General features: G+C 36.1%; 1 protein-coding gene and 1 long non-coding RNA gene across 20 annotated transcripts in view; one reads left to right on the forward strand and one right to left on the reverse strand.

Annotated features, from left to right (window-relative positions):
- The window catches only part of RFX3 (regulatory factor X3), a 303,201-nt gene that overhangs the window by 159,487 nt on the left and 122,659 nt on the right, over positions 1–21,055 (forward strand). For all 19 annotated transcript variants that reach the window (XM_082404391.1, XM_082404387.1, XM_082404393.1 and 16 more), the window contains one exon: positions 20,519–20,616. In XM_082404391.1, coding sequence (XP_082260517.1) covers positions 20,519–20,616 — 98 coding nt within the window. The remainder of the gene's footprint in view (positions 1–20,518; positions 20,617–21,055) is intronic.
- The window catches only part of LOC309634424, a 144,362-nt gene that overhangs the window by 56,173 nt on the left and 67,134 nt on the right, over positions 1–21,055 (reverse strand). The window lies entirely within an intron of this gene.

The raw sequence follows: 21,055 nt of genomic DNA on the forward strand, positions 1-21,055 counted from the left end.
TGAAAACCCATGGAGGGGGAAAGTGGTAATAACAATTGCTTTGGAGTCTATCTGGATTAGTTTCCTATTGCTGTGTAACAAATTACAACAAATTTAGTGGCATAAAACAATACCCATTTATTATCTCATAATTTCTATAAATCAGAAGTCTGAGTGGACTCAACTGGGTTCTCTGTTCTAGGTCTGAGAAGACTGAAATTAAGGTGTCTGTCACACTGGGCTTTTATGTAGTGGTCCTGGGGAAGAATTCACTTTCAAGCTCTTTCAGGTTGTTGGGGAGAATTCATTTCCTTCCTTTCAGTTACAGAGGACTGAGGTCTCTGTGTTCTTGCTGGCTGTCAGCTGGGGTGTGCTCTCTGCTCCTAGAGGCTGCCCACATCACTTCTCACGTGGCCTCTCTTTCTGCAAACGTGCATGTTGAAGCGTTCTCTGCTTTAACTCTCTGACCTCCTCTTCTGCCACCAGCCAGAGAAGTACTCCAATTTGAAAGGCTTATGAGGATGGGTCAGTCCCAATTTTAAGCTCAATCGTGCCATGTAACACAATCACGGATGAGATTTCTCATCACTTTCGTAGGTTACAGGGATGCAGGTTTGGAATCGGAGAGATTTTTAGAATTCTGCCTACGATATCACTTCAAAAAATAGCATCAGTCTTCATAATAGGTCACTCATAACCAGTGAGCTAGGGGGAAGCATATAACTCACATATGAAAGGCCATTAAGGAGGCCTAAATTTTAAAATGAGATTTTTGCTGCAAAGGATATATGGTGAGATTACTGTGTTTGGGCAGTCTGGATGGGCAGACTCAGTGTTATACAGAATTCATTTCTCTCCCAAACAAATGCATAATTTCAATATAATCCAATCAAAACATCAAACAGGGTTTTCTTAAAAGTTGAAAAGCTAATTCTAAATTTCATGGAAGAGAATATAGAAAAGAAGAGCTGTGAAGGACTTGTTCTACCAATCTTATAAAAAATACTACAAAGCTATAGTAATAAAAACTGAATGGTAACAGACCAGGAGTAAATAAACAGATCCATGTATAAATGAGAACTTAGTTCATGATAAATATACCCTTTCAAATTAAAAAAAAGATAATGCAGTAAATGGTATTGAGAAAAATTGATTATCTGTTTAGAAAAAAATAAAGGTATACCTTTATCTTAATACCCAAAATAGATTATAGAACTAATCAGTTTTAAAACTGCAAAACCAATAGAAACAAAATCGGGAGAATATTCTTTCATAATCTTAAAAAGGGGAAGATCATCTTACGTAGAATATAAAACATCACAAGGCTTATAGGAAAGGCGTTGATATATTTGGCCAAGTAATAGTTAATAAACACCATAAACAGAGTTAAAGGAAAAATATATATTAAATACATCGGAGTAAAAATTTCGTCATGTTTAACAATATCCTGTAAATCATTAAGGGAAGACAAGCAATGCAATAGATAAATGGACATAGGATATGAATAGGCTATTCACACAACATGAGAAACCAATGGCCAGTAAACATATGGAGAGGATCAACTCTATAGAATGTTTGATTAAAAACTAGATGTATTCCTTCTTTATAGCACTTTTTTTATAATAGAAAAAAACTAGCCTGAATATTCATAAATAGTGGAATGGTTAAGTAAGTTTTATCTATACTATAGCATACTATGAAACCAATAAAAATAGTTGTACATGCATGTACACACAGACACACATACATACACACTTGAAAAGAGCTCCAAGATGTATTGTTAAGTGAAGAAAAGTAAGTAGCAGGAAAACACATTATCTGTCACCTGGTTCATATATGTACTATTGAACAAAAAGGTATTTTATCAGATACATAAAATGTTCAGCTGTGTATTTTCCCTTATATTTAGGTTGGGCCCTGTGGCATATTCTGGATAGTAGTTTGTGAGTGTATTATTTGTGAGTCAAGGCATTTAGGAGCTATGATGCCACCTCTACAATCTTTAGCTCCTCTAAGGCTACATCAGGATGACACAGCTACAAAGTGGTAGAGCCTTGTTAATCAGAGTCTCTAAAGTGACCATGTGGATCAGGACCTCCTGTGTACCCTCCATTAGATGAGTAACTTAGGAGTTAAAGCACTGAGATTTGGGGGCTGTCTGTTGTTGCAGTTAGTGCTAACTCTTCTGCTCCTGGCTAGTACAGAGACAAAAATGCACATGAAGGTGAATTTATTGGTAGGACATTGGAGGACTGCATGCTGTCCTACGGTTGGTTAATCAGGTTGGTTAGTCATTATGTCCAGGAACAGGAATAGCCGGAAGTGAGTGTGAGCATAAAGCAGGAGGCAATCACATTTTACTCTGATTATTTCTTTTTGTTTGAATCTTATGCAACTGTATTTATGTATAAATTTTATTATGAAAATATTAGGATAAGTAAAATAAAATATAGCTAAAAAGTAGGTGATATGCCAAGTTTGCTTCAAAATTAACTTGACCCTTGCTATGGTAGTATTACGGCTACTACTCATTTTGTTTAGGAGTTTAGGTAACTAATAAGTTGATACAATGAAGAAGCTAATTGTTTTAATTTATGTATGAAATAAGTTTTCTAAAGTGGAAAGTCTTTTGGTGAGACTCTCATTATTAAAGAGTATGATTTGTAGCATATGATGTGTAGTATAGTATTTTTAATTTTCAGTCCTTTGCAGACTGCTTAATGATTTTGCTTTTTCCGAAGTCCACTATATAGTTATTTTTTACTTAATAGTTTTCTGTAAAATTACTTAAATGAATTCATTTAATAAGGAGAACCTTATATTTCTACCAGAAATGAAAAACTAGTATCCCTTGACATAATTGGAAGATAAACATAAAATTGAATACAGTAAAAATGAAATAATATTACATGATTTGGCTAACTGCTTTTGCTTGACAACACCCAACACTGGGGCCTACTTTCCTTTAAAAAGTGAGATTGTTAGCCTCAGAGGTGGTAAAGACTGAGACCTTCTCCTTGACATATCAGAATGCTTTAAAAATAATTGAAAATGGAACAAATTCTTAGGATATGGTTCATAGTTATTTACTGTCTTGCCTATGTATCACCAATGTCATTAATCCCACATTTGGGGAAACACTGGTATTGTAGAAAGAATTCTAGGATTGGATTCAGAATACCTAGAATCATGGCTACCTGTCACTTACCATGTCTTTGGGTTGTCACTATGTCTTTGTACTTATGTCACTGTTTATAAAATGGGGGCAAAAATGCCTACCATCTTTAATTCATCTCAGAATTTTTGTGAGGAACAAATGAAATAATATTGTATATCACTATTAATAATAGTTTTCGTACTAGTTTAACAATCGTATATAACTAAGGAATTCTGTTATTTTAAGTTACAGTGCTTTGACTACCAACACACAAGTTTAATAATTCATTCTCTTAGTTCCATGTACTCCACCCCAAGGGAGTCAGCATCTCTCTTGCAAATATGCTTCATTACCATAGACACTGGGAGCACGTATGAATCTGCATCTATGCCTTCTCACCAGGGAAGACATTTAAAGTGCATACTCTAAAAAAAAAAAAAAAAAAAAAAAATAAAGTGCATACTCTGATGGTCAGTCTAGAGTTGCAAAATGTATTTTATGCATAGCTAGATCTTCTGATGTGCTGCTTACATTTATTGATATTCTAAGTTTCTATAGTTTATTACTAGAGAGACTAGAGAAGCCTCCTATTCTAAAGACTTGTCCTAATACTGCAGCAAGATTGGTATACCGAGCTCATTTGCTCTTTCTGGTCACCAGGGTGTTGTTTAGTAAATTTCTTCCCCCAGAAATTATTACTTAGTTTAGTAGAATCTTAGTATTGGTCTGTCCTGCTGGACCCCAAGGGGAATAATGTTTAAGACAGTGTTGTAATCATGACAAAAAATGTTCCTCACTTGTAGGAAGTAGTTGTAACTTTGTTCTTTTTGACTCACAAAAATGGCTTTATATATATTTTATGTAATACCTATCAAATTTGTCATTGAGAAATCCTTATAAACTAAATCTATTCTGAGTCACATCCCTGCTACCAAAAACACTTCCCCTCTTGCCTTTGGAAACTTGCTTCACCTTTTCCAGGTAGCTCCTGCTCTTTGATGTTAATCAGGTATTTTTTGGGAGGTAGATGGTAGGCAGGTAGGGATGATTTATTGAACTAATTCACTCCCAATTGATTCCCTCATTTTCATATGGTCAGAAGTGCAAGAGAATGAGCCAGGACCTTAATCACTACATTATTAGCCTTCATGTGACTCTACTTGAAGTCCAAGTGTAGCAGTAATGTTTACACTTTTATAATAACTTCTAGTTGTCTATAGCAATCACGTAGTTTTAGTAAATAATTCCTATACCTTTTCATGTTTACCTCTAGCCCTGTTGAAGAAGCAGACTTTGTGATATTTGTTGGATTTGAATGTGCTAGAAGCATCATTTATTTACATAAAGTCTACTATGAGAAAAGTATATCCAAAAATCTGAGTGTTTCTGAAAACAAAAAATGGGAGAGCTACATAGTTTATAAGTGAGAGAGTTAAATAACACAGGGACAGTGAGTGAATTTACAATGTAAATGAACGAATTCCTTTTTTACATAAAATGAACTCTGTCATTTCAATGAACAATACCCTGTTTTCCAACAGTTCACATTCATCACATTCTTTGAAGTGGAGGACTACCAGTCTTAGAAGATTAAACAGGAATTTTGTAGTTATCACTGCATATCCCAGGAAGAACTTTGTAAATTAACATTAAAGATCTAGGGAAACGTCTTGTTCTTTCTCAGCAAACACAAGGAGAGACTTTAAATAACATTTTTTTCTAACCTGTCCTGTCACTTAACCATGCTCTTTGTTCACTGTGATCTTGTGATCATAATGTATAAACATCCGGTACCTGCAAATAACTTTCAGCATTCAAAATATTTGTAGGATTCTTTGTTGGCAAGATTTATTAAACAGTATTGTAATGTATAATTTACTTTACTTTTAACCAAGACTAAAAAAATGGCTTTAGGTTTTTGATTTCTGTTCCCATAACCGTGCCTGTAAAGGAAATTAGTTTTCCCCTTATGCTCTTTTCTTTTGTTGCATCTTTTCTTCTAGCAACGAGTACTCACACTGTACTCATTGAACTTTTTGACTTATCTTTCCTCAATCCCTTCAATTCCCTACAGTTTTACTGGTCCAGGAATATTGAATTAGTTCCGTTCCTTCTCTTTTCTCACAAGGTGGCTTTTCTATTTAACTCTCTGCTGCTACTCTGGATGTCTTACTTCCCCCCTGCCCTTTTATTAATAGCTGCTCCAGTGTAGATCCTTTTCCTTCTGCTTCACTTTTGGTCAGTCCCATAGCAGCCTCTAACATAGCTGTTCTAATATCCCATGTTTTTAACCTGCTAAGAGCTCTTTCATATCTCTTGTGGGTCTATTAAAGTCATCTTAATGCAGTTTTTGACAGTTCTCAGTACTAAGGTTTGAAATGTTTTGTGCCAACCACGTGTGTAAGGAATGCTTTTATACAAGAAAGGCAGTGAAGATCTTGACATAATAAAGACATTTTTACAAAGAGATTAGTATTGTTCTTAGCTGACTAATAAGCTTAACAATTATAAATGATTTCATTTACTATTGAAAAGCATTTCTGTTTTGAAGTGTGATTCATTTTATTTTTCTTGAAGCACATCCAAAACAACATATTGTATAAATTTGTCCTGAAAATCTACTAACTGATTCTGTTAAACTAGCACATTTTCCTGTGGTACGTAGTTTGCTTTTGTATTCACTTCTTTTTATAAATAATAAGAATTATAAAAATTCACAAAAAGAAGCAAATGCATTTGTAATACTACATTTGAATAGTAATAAGAAGTGCTTCCATTTAAATATGTATTAGTAAGACAGTGTTAAGTTGCTTAATTCATCTAGTGCATGAATGTAAATACATTGTTGCATATATTTATACTGGGGGATATTTTTTTTCCTTCAGATGACAGAGAATGGATAAATTTCTTGTATAGAATGTTGTTATGGTTTGACTTCATTACCGCCAACATTCTGATATGTACTAGGTAGTCTTTTAGAAATTAGCCCAAGGTCATTTTTATTAAATGAACAGTTAATTGTAGAAATTGTTGATTATTTCTGTTAATTCCACCTTTGTCCACCTCTTTTCAGTTCATATTTTCACCACTTTGTTGTTTATTAAAATTCAAGTGGTGAAAAATATTTGTTCATTCTCTTAGGAAACACTTTTGAGAATTTATCCTGGGAAAAACAATGAAATTAAGAGAAAATTAATTTCCTATAGAGTTTATTTAATCATCTCCTTCCTTTCCCCTGAGGACTTGGATAGGGTAAGCAGTAAAATGTGACAGTTTATAGATTTCACAAAGATGGATGGAAAATACAGTTATTGGGAATAGTAATGACATGCCTACAGGATGCTAGTTTCCCCATATCTTTCAGCATTGCTAACCTCAGCAGTTCCTGCACTGCAGTATGGCAAATAAAATAAAAAATAAACTTTTCATAGATAACTATTTAGTAAATATTTGAATAGAAATTAATATTTAACATAAGGACAGTATAGAATAATATTTGAACAAATTTGAACCACAGTTAATTATTTAGAAAAGAGAAAATAGCATGCAACTTCCTTTTAAATTTTTACCTTTCGTCTTTAATGATACATTAAAGGGCATTAAAAGTAATCACATCAGTTCACTTTGGAATAATAAGCATTCCTTCGTTTTTGTTTTTGTTTTTGCTTTTTAATGAATACACATCCACATTTAGAAGATACTATAAACTTCACAAATATTCACTGGGCATTTCCTTTGCTAGGTGCAGGGCATTATTTAATATTGAGTGATAAATATAGTGTGTTTACACTGTGTTGGGTCTTTGAGAATATATCACAATATAAAAAATGCTCTACGTGTGCACTTCCATCCTGTGACTGGATTTGTAAGTCTCAAAGTTATTCTGTATGCATAGCTCTCTTCCTGGATCTGAATAATTTTAATTTGAGGTAGAAAGGAGCATTTCTGTGGCTCTCCAATGCACGTTTACTAATAATAGAGCCCCACTGTCCCCTCCCCCCCACAAAGAAAAGAAAATCAAATAACCCTCAACTAAAAACTAAATAAAAGACTTTGAAGGACCTTAACTTTTCATTGGTGAAATGAGACATGTATACATAAGGTAGTTATTTTTCCTTTCTCCTTTCTTTTTCTTTTTTACCCCTCTTTTACTTCCTTCACTATCATTATACCCTTGAAAGAATACTTTCTCAAACTACAGGCAATTCCATCTCTCATCACTAAATTCTTTCAAAGGCCTCTTTGGCCCAGTTTCTAATGATTAGTCGACAACGATACTTACTGGATAATAATGAAAATTGTGTTACCTCCAAAATATGCTATAATTCAGTATTTTTAGTGTTTTTCTAGTTTCTATTTAAGTAAATAGGTCTTCTATTTACTTCATCAGTTCCTTAACTTGGTAGATAATGCAAAGAATTATGCCCTATTTTTACGCTGTACTGTAAAGTCTCAGTGTAATCAAGAGACGTATTTATATATTGATGTCCTAGATGAGTTAGCCAGCATCTATCCAGAATTCTTTTCCAAGATTCTTGACACTTTCTGAGTTTCATTTCTACTTTAATTACAGAATCTCATGATTTGAAGAAACCCTTGATGAACATTTATTGTGCATATTTATGGCTGAAGCCAAGTGGGATATAAAGATGAAAATTACACAGATGTAGAAAACAAGATTCATATTTTGAAGTATTTAAGAATGTCTCTCATTATTCAAGATGTATTATAATTATCATATATGCCTATGCCATGCTTTGTATTTATGTTTAATAGTTTTGGCTTCTCACAAAAATTCTTTATCATAGAGTAGATACAATTTTTATTTTACACACAAAGAAATTATTACTTAAAGAAGTGAATTGACTATCCCAATATATAAACAGCAAGTGTCAGCATAAAGACTTAAAATCAGTTCCCCTAATTCCAGATCGACTGAATATGCCACCACACCATATTGGCCCCCATGAAGGAAACCAATTAAGGACATTTGATTCTTTCAGTTTTTGCTTCATGTTATTTTGAAACTCTTCTTAGATGCAAAGACATATAAGATATATTATTTATTCTTGATAATTTTCTTGATGAAATTTCCCTCTTTATCTTTGGTAATATCGGTTGTCTTGAAGTCTACTTTGACTGATATTAATATAACCAGTCTTTCTTGTGACTGGTGTTTGCAAAAGCCTGTCTTTTTATATCCTTTTATTTTTAACCTGTCTTTGTATATTTAAAATGTGTTCTGGTAGAGAGTATATAGTTAGAGTTTACATTTTTACCCATTATGACAGTCAAGATTTAAATTGAGTATAATTATAGATATGGTTGCATTTAATTCTAGCTTCTTGTTATTTTCTGTTTGGTCCATTTGTTCTTCTTTTATTTCCTCTATTTCTGCCTTCTATTGGATATACTGAGTGTTTTCTAGTATTGCATTTTATCTCCTCTATTGACTATCCTATTTTTTAATATGGTGTTTATATCTTTAATTGATCACAGCCTATGTTCAAGTAATACTACACTACTTAACATATAAGAATATTACAAAAGTGTGTTTTCATTTCCCTCTCCCCTCTTTTGTGCTATTTTTGTCATACATACATTTCATTTCTACATATGTGGTAAATAAACCCTGTTATACACATATTGTTATTTTTGCTTTACATAGGCAATTATCTTTTATAGAAATTAAAAGATGAGAAAACAAACAAAAAACCCTTTACCTACGAAGTTACCATTTCTAGTGCTCCTCATTTCTTTGTATAGGCCCAGTTTTCCATCTGGTATTATTTTTCTTTGGTCCAAAGAGCTTCCTTTGTGGCTACCTTCACTGGACGTCTGCTAGAGCAGGATGAATTCTCTCAGTTTTTGTCTGAGAAAGGATTTCCTCTTCATTTTTGAAGATATTTCACTGGTTGGAGGATTCTTGATTGAAATTTTCCTCTCACTGCTTTAAATATGTTGTTTGATTGTCTTAGGCTTGCATTATTTTTGACTGGGAAGTTTTCAATCATGCTAATACCTGTTGCCTTGTACATAATGCGTCTGTTTTCTGTCTTGCTTAAAAATTTTTCTCCTTAATATGGGTTTTTAGCACTCTAATTATGATGCACTTTGATGTGGTTTTCTTTTTCTATACATTGGCATATGTTAAGCTTCTTACAGTGTTTATAGTTTTAATAAAATTTGGATGTTTCTACCACTCTTTCTTCAAATATATTTTCTGTTCTTCCTCTTCTTCTGGGACTATAGTTATACTGTTTTAGACTACTTGATATTGTTCCATAGTTCATTGGTTCTCTACTCTTCATTATTTCCTTTTTTTTCTCTGTTCTTCAGATAGTTTTTACTGCTAGGTTTTCAACTTGACTTTTCTTCTGCATTATGTAATCTGCTCTCAATTCCATTCAGCAAATTTTTCATATCAGATACTGTATTTTTCAGCTCTACAAATTTGACTTGGTTCGTTATAGCTTCTTTTTTTCTCATCATGTTTGTGTTTTCCTTTAAATCTTAAGTCTATTTAGAACAACTGTTTTAATGTCTCTGTCTGCCACTTCATGTCTTCCATTTCTAGATTTGTTTCTATTGATTGATTTTCTTCCTGGTTATATATCACATTTTTCTGCTTCTTCATGTGTCTAATAATTTTTTTGGAATGCTGGACATTATGTTTCTTATGGTTTTATATGTCTGGATTTTGATGTCTTCCTTTAAAAGTGTTAAATGTAGTTCTGTATAGGCAGTTACTTGTGGATATTATCAAGGCTTTTCTTTCAGATTTGTTAGGACGGACCTAAAGTAGTCTTTATTCTAGACCTAATTTAGCCCTTCTGCTAAGGCTCGCTCTGCCCTTCTGGTGCTTCTACAGAATGCCCTAGGTGTTCAATAAGGTCATGTCACTGTGGATGGTCAGAATTTGAGCATCTCTGCCCCCTACACACGTGCAGCTTGTATTCAACATCAGACTCGGGGATCTCTGTGAACATTTCTGGATCTATTTCTCTGTTTAACTTCCTTTCTGATACTGCCCCCAAACTTCAGGTGACTCTGCTTTCCCAAATTCAGTATCTGTCTCCTCACTTCAGTGAGATCATGATGCTCTGCTTCGTTTCTCCATTCTTGCTCTGCACTCTGATTACATCCAGGTCAAAAGCTAAGATCATTATAGTGTTCACATTATTTGTTTTCCTTCTTTTAAAGAACACAATCTTACAATACATTTTGTGGAATGACTGAAAACATTGTTTTACATATTTTGTCTACTTATCTACTTGTTTAGTGGGGGGGAGGGCATTTCCAGTAGTATTTACTCCATCATGGCCAGAAGTGGAAGTCCTTCCATATATCGAGATATATATTTGATATAATAGATACAATATATGAATTGATAAAGGATGTTAGTCACATCATCTCTTCCATCTCATTTTTTCAAAATAAATTTATTTATTTATTTGTTTTTATTTTTGGCTGTGTTGGGTCTTCATTGCTGTGGGAGGGATTTCTCTAGCCGCAGAGAGCGGGGACTACTCTTTGTTGTGGTGCGTGGGCTTCTCATTGCAGTGGCTTCTCTTGTTGCGGAACACGGGCTCTACGCACGCAGGCTCAGTAGTTGTGGCTGGCGGGCTCTAGAGCGCAGGCTCAGTAGTTGTGGCACACGGGCTTAGTTGCTCCGCGGCATGTGGGACCTTCCCAGACCAGGATTCTTTTTTTTTGCAGGTTTTTTTTTAACATCTTTATTAGAGTATAATTGCTTTACATTGTTGTTAGTTGCTGCTGTATAACACAAAGAATCAGTTATACATATATCCCCATATCCCCTCCCTCTTGCCTCTCCCTCCCACGCTCCCTATCCCACCCCTCTAGGTGGTCACAAAGCACAGAGCTGATCTCCCTGTGCTCTGCAGCTGCTTCCCACTAGCTATCTATTTTTTTCTTTTTTTAACATCTTTATTGGAGTATAATTGCTTTACAATGGTGTGTTAGTTTCTGCTTTATAACAAAGTGAATCAGTTATACATATACATATGTTCCCATATCTCTTCCCTCTTGCGTCTCCGTCCCTCCCACCCCTCTAGGTGTTCACAAAGCACTGAGCTGATCTCCCTGTGCTATGCAGCTGCTTCCCACTAGCTATCTATTTTACATTTGGTAGTGTATATATGTCCATGCCACTCTCTCACCGTCACATCTTACCCCTCCCCCTCCCCATATCCTCAAGTCCATTCTCTAGTAGGTCTGTGTCTTTATTCCCGTCTTGCCACTAGGTTCTTCATGACCTTTTTTTTTTTTCCTTAGATTCCATATATATGTGTTAGCATACTGTATTTGTTTTTCTCTTTCTGACTTATTTCACTCTGTTTGACAGACTCTAACTCCATCCACCTCACTAAAAATACCTCCATTTCATTTCTTTTTATGGCTGAGTAATATTCCATTGTATATATGTGCCACATCTTTTTTATCCATTCATCCGATGATGGACACTTAGGTTGCTTCCATGTCCTGGCTATTGTAAATAGAGCTGCAATGAACATTTTGGTACATGACTCTTTTTGAATTATGGTTTTCTCAGGGTATATGCCCAGTAGTGGGATTGCTGGGTCATATGGCAGTTCTATTTTTAGTTTTTTAAGGAACCTCCATACTGTTCTCCATAGTGGCTGTATCAAATTACATTCCCACCAACAGTGCAAGAGTGTTCCCTTTTCTCCACACCCTCTCCAGCATTTATTGTTTGTAGATTTTTTGATGATGGCCATTCTGACCGGTGTGAGATGATATCTCATTGTAGTTTTGATTTGCATTTCTCTAATGATTAATGATGTTGAGCATTCTTTCAGGTGTCTGTTGGCAATCTGTATATCTTCTTTGGAGAAATGTCTATTTAGGTCTTCTGCCCATTTTTGGATTGGGTTGTTTGTTTTTTTGTTATTGAGCTGCATGAGTTGCTTGTCAGTCTTCGAGATTAGTCCTTTGTCAGTAGCTTCATTTGCAAATATTTTCTCCCATTCTGATGGTTGTCTTCTGGTCTTGTTTATGATTTCCTTTGCTGTGCAAAAGCTTTTAAGTTTCATTAGGTCCCATTTGTTTATTTGTGTTTTTATTTCCATTTCTCTAGGAGGTGGGTCAAAAAGGATCTTGCTGTGATTTATGTCATAGAGTGTTCTGCCTATGTTTTCCTCTAAGAGTTTTATAGTGTCTGGCCTTACATTTAGGTCTTTAATCCATTTTGAGTTTATTTTTGTGTATGGTGTTAGGGAGTGTTGTAATTTCATACTTTTACATGTAGCTGTCCAGTTTTCCCAGCACCACTTATTGAAGAGGCTGTCTTTTCTCCACTGTATATGCTTGCCTCCTTTATCAAAGATAAGGTGACCATATGTGTGTGGGTTTATCTCTGGGCTTTCTATCCTGTTCTATTGATCTGTGTTTCTGTTTTTGTGCCAGTACCATACTGTCTTGATTAGTGTAGCTTTGTAATATAGTCTGAAGTCAGGGAGCCTGATTCCTCCAACTCCATTTTTCTTTCTCAAGATTGCTTTGGCTATTCGGGGTCTTTTGTGTTTCCATTCAAATTGTGAAATTTTTTGTTCTAGTTCTGTGAAAAATGCCAGTGGTAGTTTGATAGGGATTGCATTGAATCTGTAGATTGCTTTGGGTAGTATAGTCATTTTCACAATGTTGATTCTTCCAATCCAAGAACATGGTATATCTCTCCATCTATTTGTATCATCTTTAATTTCTTTCATCAGTGTCTTATAATTTTCTGCATACAGGTCTTTTGTCTCCTTAGGTAGGTTTATTCCTAGATGTTTTATTCTTTTTGTTGCAATGGTAAATGGGAGTGTTTTCTTAATTTCACTTTCAGATTCTTCATCATTAGTGTATAGGAATGCAAGGGATTTCTGTGCATTAATTTTGTATCCTGCTACTTTACCAAATTCATTGATTAGCTCTAGTAGTTTTCTGGTAGCATCTTTAGGATTCTCTATGTATAGTATCATGTCATCTGCAAACAGTGACAGCTTTACTTCTTCTTTTCCGATTTGGATTCTTTTTATTTCTTTGTCTTCTCTGATTGCTGTGGCTAACACTTCCAAAACTATGTTGAATAATAGTGGTGAGAGTGGGCAACCTTGTCTTGTTCCTGATCTTAGTGGAAATGGTTTCAGTTTTTCACCATTGAGAACGATGTTGGCTGTGGGTTTGTCATAGATGGCCTTTATTATGTTGAGGAAAGTTCCCTCTATGCCTACTTTCTGCAGGGCTTTTATCATAAATGGGTGTTGAATTTTGTCAAAAGCTTTCTCTGCATCTATTGAGATGATCATATGGTTTTTCTCCTTCAGTTTGTTAATATGATGTATCACGTTGATTGATTTGCATATATTGAAGAATCCTTGCATTCCTGGAATAAACCCCACTTGATCATGGTGTATGATCCTTTTAATGTGCTGTTTGGATTCTGTTTGCTAGTATTTTGTTGAGGATTTTTGCATCTATGTTCATCAGTGATATTGGCCTGTAGTTTTCTTTCTTTGTGACATCTTTGTCTGGTTTTGGTATCAGGGTGATGGTGGCCTCGTAGAATGAGTTGGGGAGTGTTCCTCCCTCTGCAATATTTTGGAAGAGTTTGAGAAGGATAGGTGTTAGCTCTTCTCTAAATGTTTGATAGAATTCGCCTGTGAAGCCATCTGGTCCTGGGCTTTTGTTTGTTGGAAGGTTTTTAATCACAGTTTCAATTTCAGTGCTTGTGATTGGTCTGTTCATATTTTCTATTTCTTCCTGGTTCTGTCTCGGCAGGTTGTGCATTTCTAAGAATTTGTCCATTTCTTCCAGGTTGTCCATTTTATTGGCAGAGTTGCTTGTAGTAATCTGTCATGATCGTTTGTATTTCTGCAGTGTCAGTTGTTCCTTCTCCTTTTTCATTTCTAATTCTGTTGATTTGGGTCTTCTCCCTTTTTCTCTTGATGAGTCTGGCTAATGGTTTATCAATTTTGTTTATGTACTCAAAGAACCAGCTTTTAGTTTTATTGATCTTTGCTATTGTCTCCTTCATTTCTTTTTCATTTATTTCTGATCTAATCTTTATGATTTCTTTCCTTCTGCTAGCTTTGGGGTTTTTTGTTCTTCTTTCTCTAATTGCTTTAGGTGCAAGGTTAGGTTGTTTATTCGAGATGTTTCCTGTTTCTTGATGTAGGCTTGTATTGCTCTAAACTTCCCTCTTAGAACTGCTTTTGCTGCATCCCATAGGTTTTGGGTCGTCGTGTCTCCATTGTCATTTGTTTCTAGGTATTTTTTGATTTCCCCTTTGATTTCTTCAGTGATCACTTCGTTATTAAGTAGTGTATTGTGTAGCCTCCATGTGTTTGTATTTTTTACAGATCTTTTCCTGTAATTGATATCTATTCTCATAGCATTGTGGTTGGAAAAGATACTTGATATGATTTCAATTTTCTTAAATTTACCAAGACTTGATTTGTGACCCAAGATATGATCTATCCTGGAGAATGTTCCATGAGCACTTGAGGAAAATGTGTATTCTGTTGTTTTTGGGTGGAATGTCCTATAAATATCAATTAAGTCCATCTTGTTTAATGTATCATTTAAAGCTTGTGTTTCCTTATTTATTTTCATTTTGGATGATCTGTCCATTGGTGAAAGTGGGGTGTTAAAGTCCCCTACTATGATTGTGTTACTGTCGTTTTCCCCTTTTATGGCTGTTAGTATTTGCCTTATGTATTGAGGTGCTCCTATGTTGGGTGCGTAAATATTTATAATTGTTATACTGTCTTCTTGGTTTGATCCCTTGATCATTATATAGTGTCCTTCTTTGTCTCTTGTAATAGTCTTTATTTTAAACTCTATTTTGTCTGATATGAGAATTGCTACTCCAGCTTTCTTTTGATTTCCATTTGCATGTAATATCGTTTTCCATCCCCTCACTTTCAGTCTGTGTGTGTCCCTAGGTCTGAAGTGGGTCTCTTGTAGACAGCATATATATGGGTCTTGTTTTTGTATCCATTCAGCCAGTCTGTGTCTTTTGGTGGGAGCATTTAATCCATTTACATTTAAAGTAATTATCAATATGTATGTTCCTATTCCCATTTTCTTAAATGTTTTGGGTTTGTTATTGTAGGTCTTTTCCTTCTCTTGTGTTTCCTGCCTAGAGAAGTTCCTTTAGCATTTGTTGTAAAGCTGGTTTGGTGGTGCTGAACTCTCTCAGCTTTTGCTTGTCTGTAAAGGTTTTAATTTCTCCATCAAATCTGAATGAGATCCTTGCTGGGTAGAGTAATCTTGGTTGTAGGTTTTTCTCCTTCATCACTTTAAGTATATCCTGCCACTCCCTTCTGGCTTGCAGAGTTTCTGCTGAAAGATCAGCTGTTAACCTTATGGGGATTCCCTTGTGTGTTATTTGTTGTTTTTCCCTTGCTGCTTTTAATATGTTTTCTTTATATTTAATTTTTGAAAGTTTGATTAATATGTGTCTTGGCGTGTTTCTCCTTGGGTTTATCCTTTATGGCACTCTCTGTGCTTCCAGGACTTGATTAACTATTTCCTTTCTCATATTAGGGAAGTTTTCAACTATAATCTCTTCAAATATTTTCTCAGTCCCTTTCTTTTTCTCTTCTTCTTCTGGGACCCCTATAATTCGAATGTTGGTGCGTTTAATGTTGTCCCAGAGGTCTCTGAGACTGTCCTCACTTCTTTTCATTCTTTTTTCTTTATCCTGCTCTGCAGTAGTTATTTCCACCATTTTATCTTCCAGGTCACTTATCCTTTCTTCTGCTTCAGTTATTCTGGTATTGATCCCATCTAGAGTATTTTTAATTTCATTTATTGTGTTTTTCATCATTGCTTGGTTCCTCTTTAGTTCTTCTACGTCCTTGTTAAATGTTTCTTGCATTTTGTCTATTCTATTTCCAAGATTTTGGATCATCCTTACTATCATTATTCTGAATTCTTTTTCAGGTAGACTGCCTATTTCCTCTTCATTTGTTAGGTCTGTTGTGTTTTGACCCTGCTCCTTCATCTGCTGTGTGTTTTTCTGTCTTCTCATTTTGCTTATCTTACTGTGTTTGGGGTCTCCTTTTCACAGGCTGCAGGTTCATAGTTCCTGTTGTTTTTGGTATCTGTCCCCAGTGGCTAAGGTTGGTTCAGTGGGTTGTGTAGGCTTCCTGGTAGAGGGGACTAGTGCCTGTGTTCTGGTAGATGAGGCTGGATCTTGTCTTTCTGGTGGGCACGTCCACGTCTGGTGGTGTGTTTTGGGGTGTCTGTGGCCTTATTATGATTTTAGGCAGCCTCTCTGCTAATGGATGGGGCTGTGTTCCTGTCTTGCTAGTTGTTTGGCATAGGGTGTCCAGCACTGTAGCTTGCTGGTCGTTGAGTGAAGCTGGGTCTTGATGTTGAGGTGGAGATCTCTGAGAGATTTTCACTGTTTGGTATTACGTGGAGCTGGGAGGTCTCTTGTGGACCAGTGTCCTGAAGTTGGCTCTCCCACCTCAGAGGCACAGCCCTGATGCCTGGCTGGAGCACCAAGAGCCTTTCATCCACACGGCTCAGAATAAAAGGGAGAAAAAATAGAAAGAAAGAAAGAAAGAGGATAAAATAAAATAAAATAAAGCTATTATAATAAAAAATAAGAAAAAAATTATTACGAAAAAATTTATTAAAAATTTTTTTTAATTTTTTAAAAATAAATTTATTAATTTTTTATAATAAAAATAAGAAAAAATTATTAAGAAAAATTTTTTTAATTTTTTGAAATAAAAAATTAAAAAAATTATTAAGAAAAGTTTTTTTAAATTTTTTAAAATAAAAAATAAGGAAAAAATTATTAAGAAAAAAAATTTTTCAAGTAAAAAAAAAAAAAAAACGGATGGACCGAACCCTAGGACAAATGGTGAAAGCAAAGCTATACAGACAAAATCTCACCCAGAAGCATACACATATACACTCACAAAAAAAGGAAAAGGAGAAAAATTAATATATCCTGCTCCCAAAGTCCACCTCCTGAATTTGGGATGATTCATTGTCTGTTGAGGTATTCAACAGATGCAGGTACATCAAGTTGTTTGTGGAGCTTTAATCCGCTGCTTCTGAGGCTGCTGGGAGAGATTTCCCTTTCTCTTTTTTGTTCGCACAGCTCCCGGGGTTCAGCTTTGGATTTGGACCCGCCTCTGTGTGCAGGTCGCCTGAGGGCATCTGTTCTTCGCTCACACAGGACGGGGTTAAAGGAGCAGCTGCATCGGGGGCTCTGGCTCACTCAGGCCGGGGGGAGGGAGGGGTACAGATGCGGGGCGAGCCTGAGGCGGCAGAGGCCAGCGTGACGTTGCAGCAGCCTGAGGCGCGCCATGCGTTCTCCCGGGGAAGTTGTCCCTGGATCATGGGAGCCTGGCAGTGGTGGGCTGCACAGGCTCCAGGACGGGGCGGTGTGGAGAGTGAACTGTGCTTGCACACAGGCTTCTTGGTGGCGGCAGCAGCAGCCTTAGCGTCCCATGCCCGTCTCTGGGGCCCGCGCTGATCGCCGCGGCTCGCGCCCATCTCTGGGGTCCCCGCTGATAGCCGCGGCTCGCACCCGTCTCTGGAGCTCGTTTAGGCCGCGCTCTGAATCCCCTCTCCTTGCACACCGCGAAACAAAGAGGCAAGAAAAAGTCTCTTGCCTCTTCGGCAGCTGCAGGCTTTTTCCCGGACTCCCTCCTGGCTAGCTGTGGTGCGCTAACCCCTTCAGGCTGTATTCACGCTGCCAACCCCAGTCCTCTCCCTGCGATCCGACCAAAGCCCGAGCCTCAGCTCCCAGCCTCCGCCCACCCCGGCGGGTGAGCACACAAGCCTCTCGGGCTGGTGAGTGCTGGCCGGCACCGAACCTCTGTGCGGGAATCTCTCCACTTTGCCCTCCACACCCCTGTGGCTGCGCTCTCCTCCGTGGCTCTGAAGCTTCCCCCCTCTGCCACCCGCAGTCTCCACCCGCGAAGGGGCTTCCTAGTGTGTGGAAACCTTTCCTCCTTCACAGCTCCTTCCCACTGGTGCAGGTCCCATCCCTATTCTTTTGTCTCTGTTTTTTCTTTTTTCTTTTGCTCTACCCAAGTACGTGGGGAGTTTCTTGCCTTTTGGGAGGTCTGACATCTTCTGCCAGCGTTCAGTGGGTGTTCTGTAGGAGCAGTTCCACGTGTAGATGTATTTCTAATGTATCTGTGGGAAGGAAGGTGATCTCCGCGTCTTACTCTTCCGCCATCTTGCCCAGACCTGGCAGGCGGATTCTTAACCGCTGCACCACCAGGGAAGCCCTCTTCCATCTCATTTAATGTCGCTCATCAAAGTAACCATTTTTAGAAGTTTGGTGTGCATCCTTCTATTTTCCTTTATATATGTAAGTACATTTGTATGCACATGTGCCCATGTATGCAGATATATACATAAATCAAATTACACTGTAGGTATTTTTCAGCAACATACTTTTTCACTTAGAATATGTTTTAGAGATCTTGCTATTAAAGTATGTATCAATCTTACTTTATTCTTTTAACATCAACCATATATTCTACAGAATGGTTTCCTATATTTATTTAATTACTCTTCTTTTCACAGTCATTAAGGCTTTTCCTTCTAACTTCTTGCTCTTATAAACTGTATTTTTAAAAATAATATTATACAGCAACTCTTCAGATGGTGAATACTTCTGTAGAAGAAATCACAAAGATGTCAAATAGTTTGCCTGTTGGTAAATTGCTTTCCCAAACAGTTTTTACATATTTATATTACTCCTAAATAATAAGACCCAGGGAAATTTTTAAGAAATAGTTGATTTCAGATCTAGGACAGGAAATACAAGAGGTAGGTCTGGTCCATCTTATCATAACAGAAAGCATGGGAGTTAGAGAAAGATTACTGTAGTCATGTCAAAGGACACAGGATACAGTTTGAAGGGTCTATCATTTGTCAAAGATGGGACAATTTTAGGGGAAAAAAAGACTGCTGTGTTAAAACAAATCAAATACAGTATGTTCAAAAGTTAAAAATCATAAGGATACAAGCAAAATCAAACTAAAAGCCACATTGGTCACCTTGCGGAGGGAGCTAGGGGAAAAAAATCATTATTCTGAGTACTGGTAAATAATGAATCATGCATTTATCCTATTCTTCCTGTACAAACCTTATTTCAGAGTAAGCAAATACTAATAAGAGGAATTCCTTTATAGAATTCTACTAATAAATGAAGAGGGAATAACAGAATCAGATTACCATAAGATTGCAGCCTTTTATTAATTGAAATAATCCCTCTAGAAAATGATCATCAATGACTAGTGATATCCTCAGGTAAAACATAGCTAGGAAACATTATAATCAATGTATCCAGCTGACAACACCTGAACCCCCTGATCAAATAATATTGCAGAATGAGAGACAACCAGCTGTTCTATGGCAACCTATATGATGCAATAAGAAGTACACAGCTTTTTAAAAATTGAATCTATTCAAGGTCCTTGATCTAACTACCCATTTATAGGAAATACGAAGATAGAGGAATTTATTAAATGACATCTCAGGGATGCTATAAGCCAAATTTAGCATTCTAGAAATTCTACTAGATAAATGACCCAGTTTTTTCAATAACTAATAGTCAAGATATAAAAAGGATGGGAAACTGTTAGAGATTAAAAGAGAAAGATAGGAAATATCAGCCAGATGTAACATGTAGACCTTGTTTGGATCTGATTTGAACAAGCCAACTCTAAGAAGACATTGGAATAATTAGAGAAATTTGAACAATCACTGGGGTTTATATGATATTAAGGAATTGTTAATGTTTTATTTCTGATGTTAGTATTGTGTTCATGTTAAAAGTAGCTCTTTTCTCTTAGGAAAAAAGTGAAATATTACCAGTGAAATGATGCAAGTTCTGTACTTACTTTTAAATAATCCTGTGAGGGACTAAAGGGGAAGGTCTGGTGACAGTTATTTATCTTGGATGATGATTACATGGGGTTTATTATAGTATTTTTTATATGTATAAGTGTTTGAACTTTTCCATTGTGAATTTCTTAATTAAAAAATAAATGTAGCATTCACCAGCCAGGTGAAGAGAATTTCATAAATCATCAAAATAAGTGCCGAGCTTTCAGAATTTCACCCTAAACACTTGAAGTGTGTATATACATATATAACTGCAAGAATGTTACAGAATTTATTTGCATAAATGCTACAGTTGATTTGGACCCAACATGCACTTATCTTGAAATTAGCATGAACCTAACAGTTTTCATCATAAAACATTCTCATGTTTATCAACACCCTAGAGAAATCTTTGAGGAAATCTAATGCTGTATATTCATTCTACTGTATCTACCCCTCACCAAAGTCCTAATATTTGCTTTCCAGGTGCAGCAGGTACAGACTGTGCAGCAGGTACAGCATGTCTACCCAGCTCAGGTGCAGTACGTGGAAGGAAGCGACACTGTCTATACCAATGGAGCAATGTAAGTTTATGTATGGAAGTTGTATTCATTCTCCCGCTCCCTCGGTTAGAGAAAAGTAAGGTACTTTCTGACACCTTCTACTCGTCCCAAATTGTTTCCTTGTTTTCACAGTAATTTTTTACTAGAGTAGGGTTATTAACTTAAACTGATGTTTGAGCTTAAGCCGATGTATGTTCACTAAGAATATATGGTCATTTTCCTCTCACTTAACCCTAGTAGAATATTTTAAGTTATTAACATTGCTATGCCCTTTAATCGTTTTCACTAGGTTGAGAAAAATATATCCCTTGTGGGTGATTTCTATATTATAATAATACCTTCTTAAACCTATGCTTTTTGTTTTTACAAATAAGGTGAATTTTTGTGTACGTGTTTTCTGTAAACTAATATAAAACTACTATATTAGGAGGGTTTTTTGCGTTTATTAAATGAGGTACTT

Source organism: Balaenoptera borealis (genome assembly GCF_965194805.1).
Source record: "Balaenoptera borealis genome assembly, chromosome: 8".
Classification (NCBI taxonomy): Eukaryota; Metazoa; Chordata; class Mammalia; order Artiodactyla; family Balaenopteridae; genus Balaenoptera; species Balaenoptera borealis.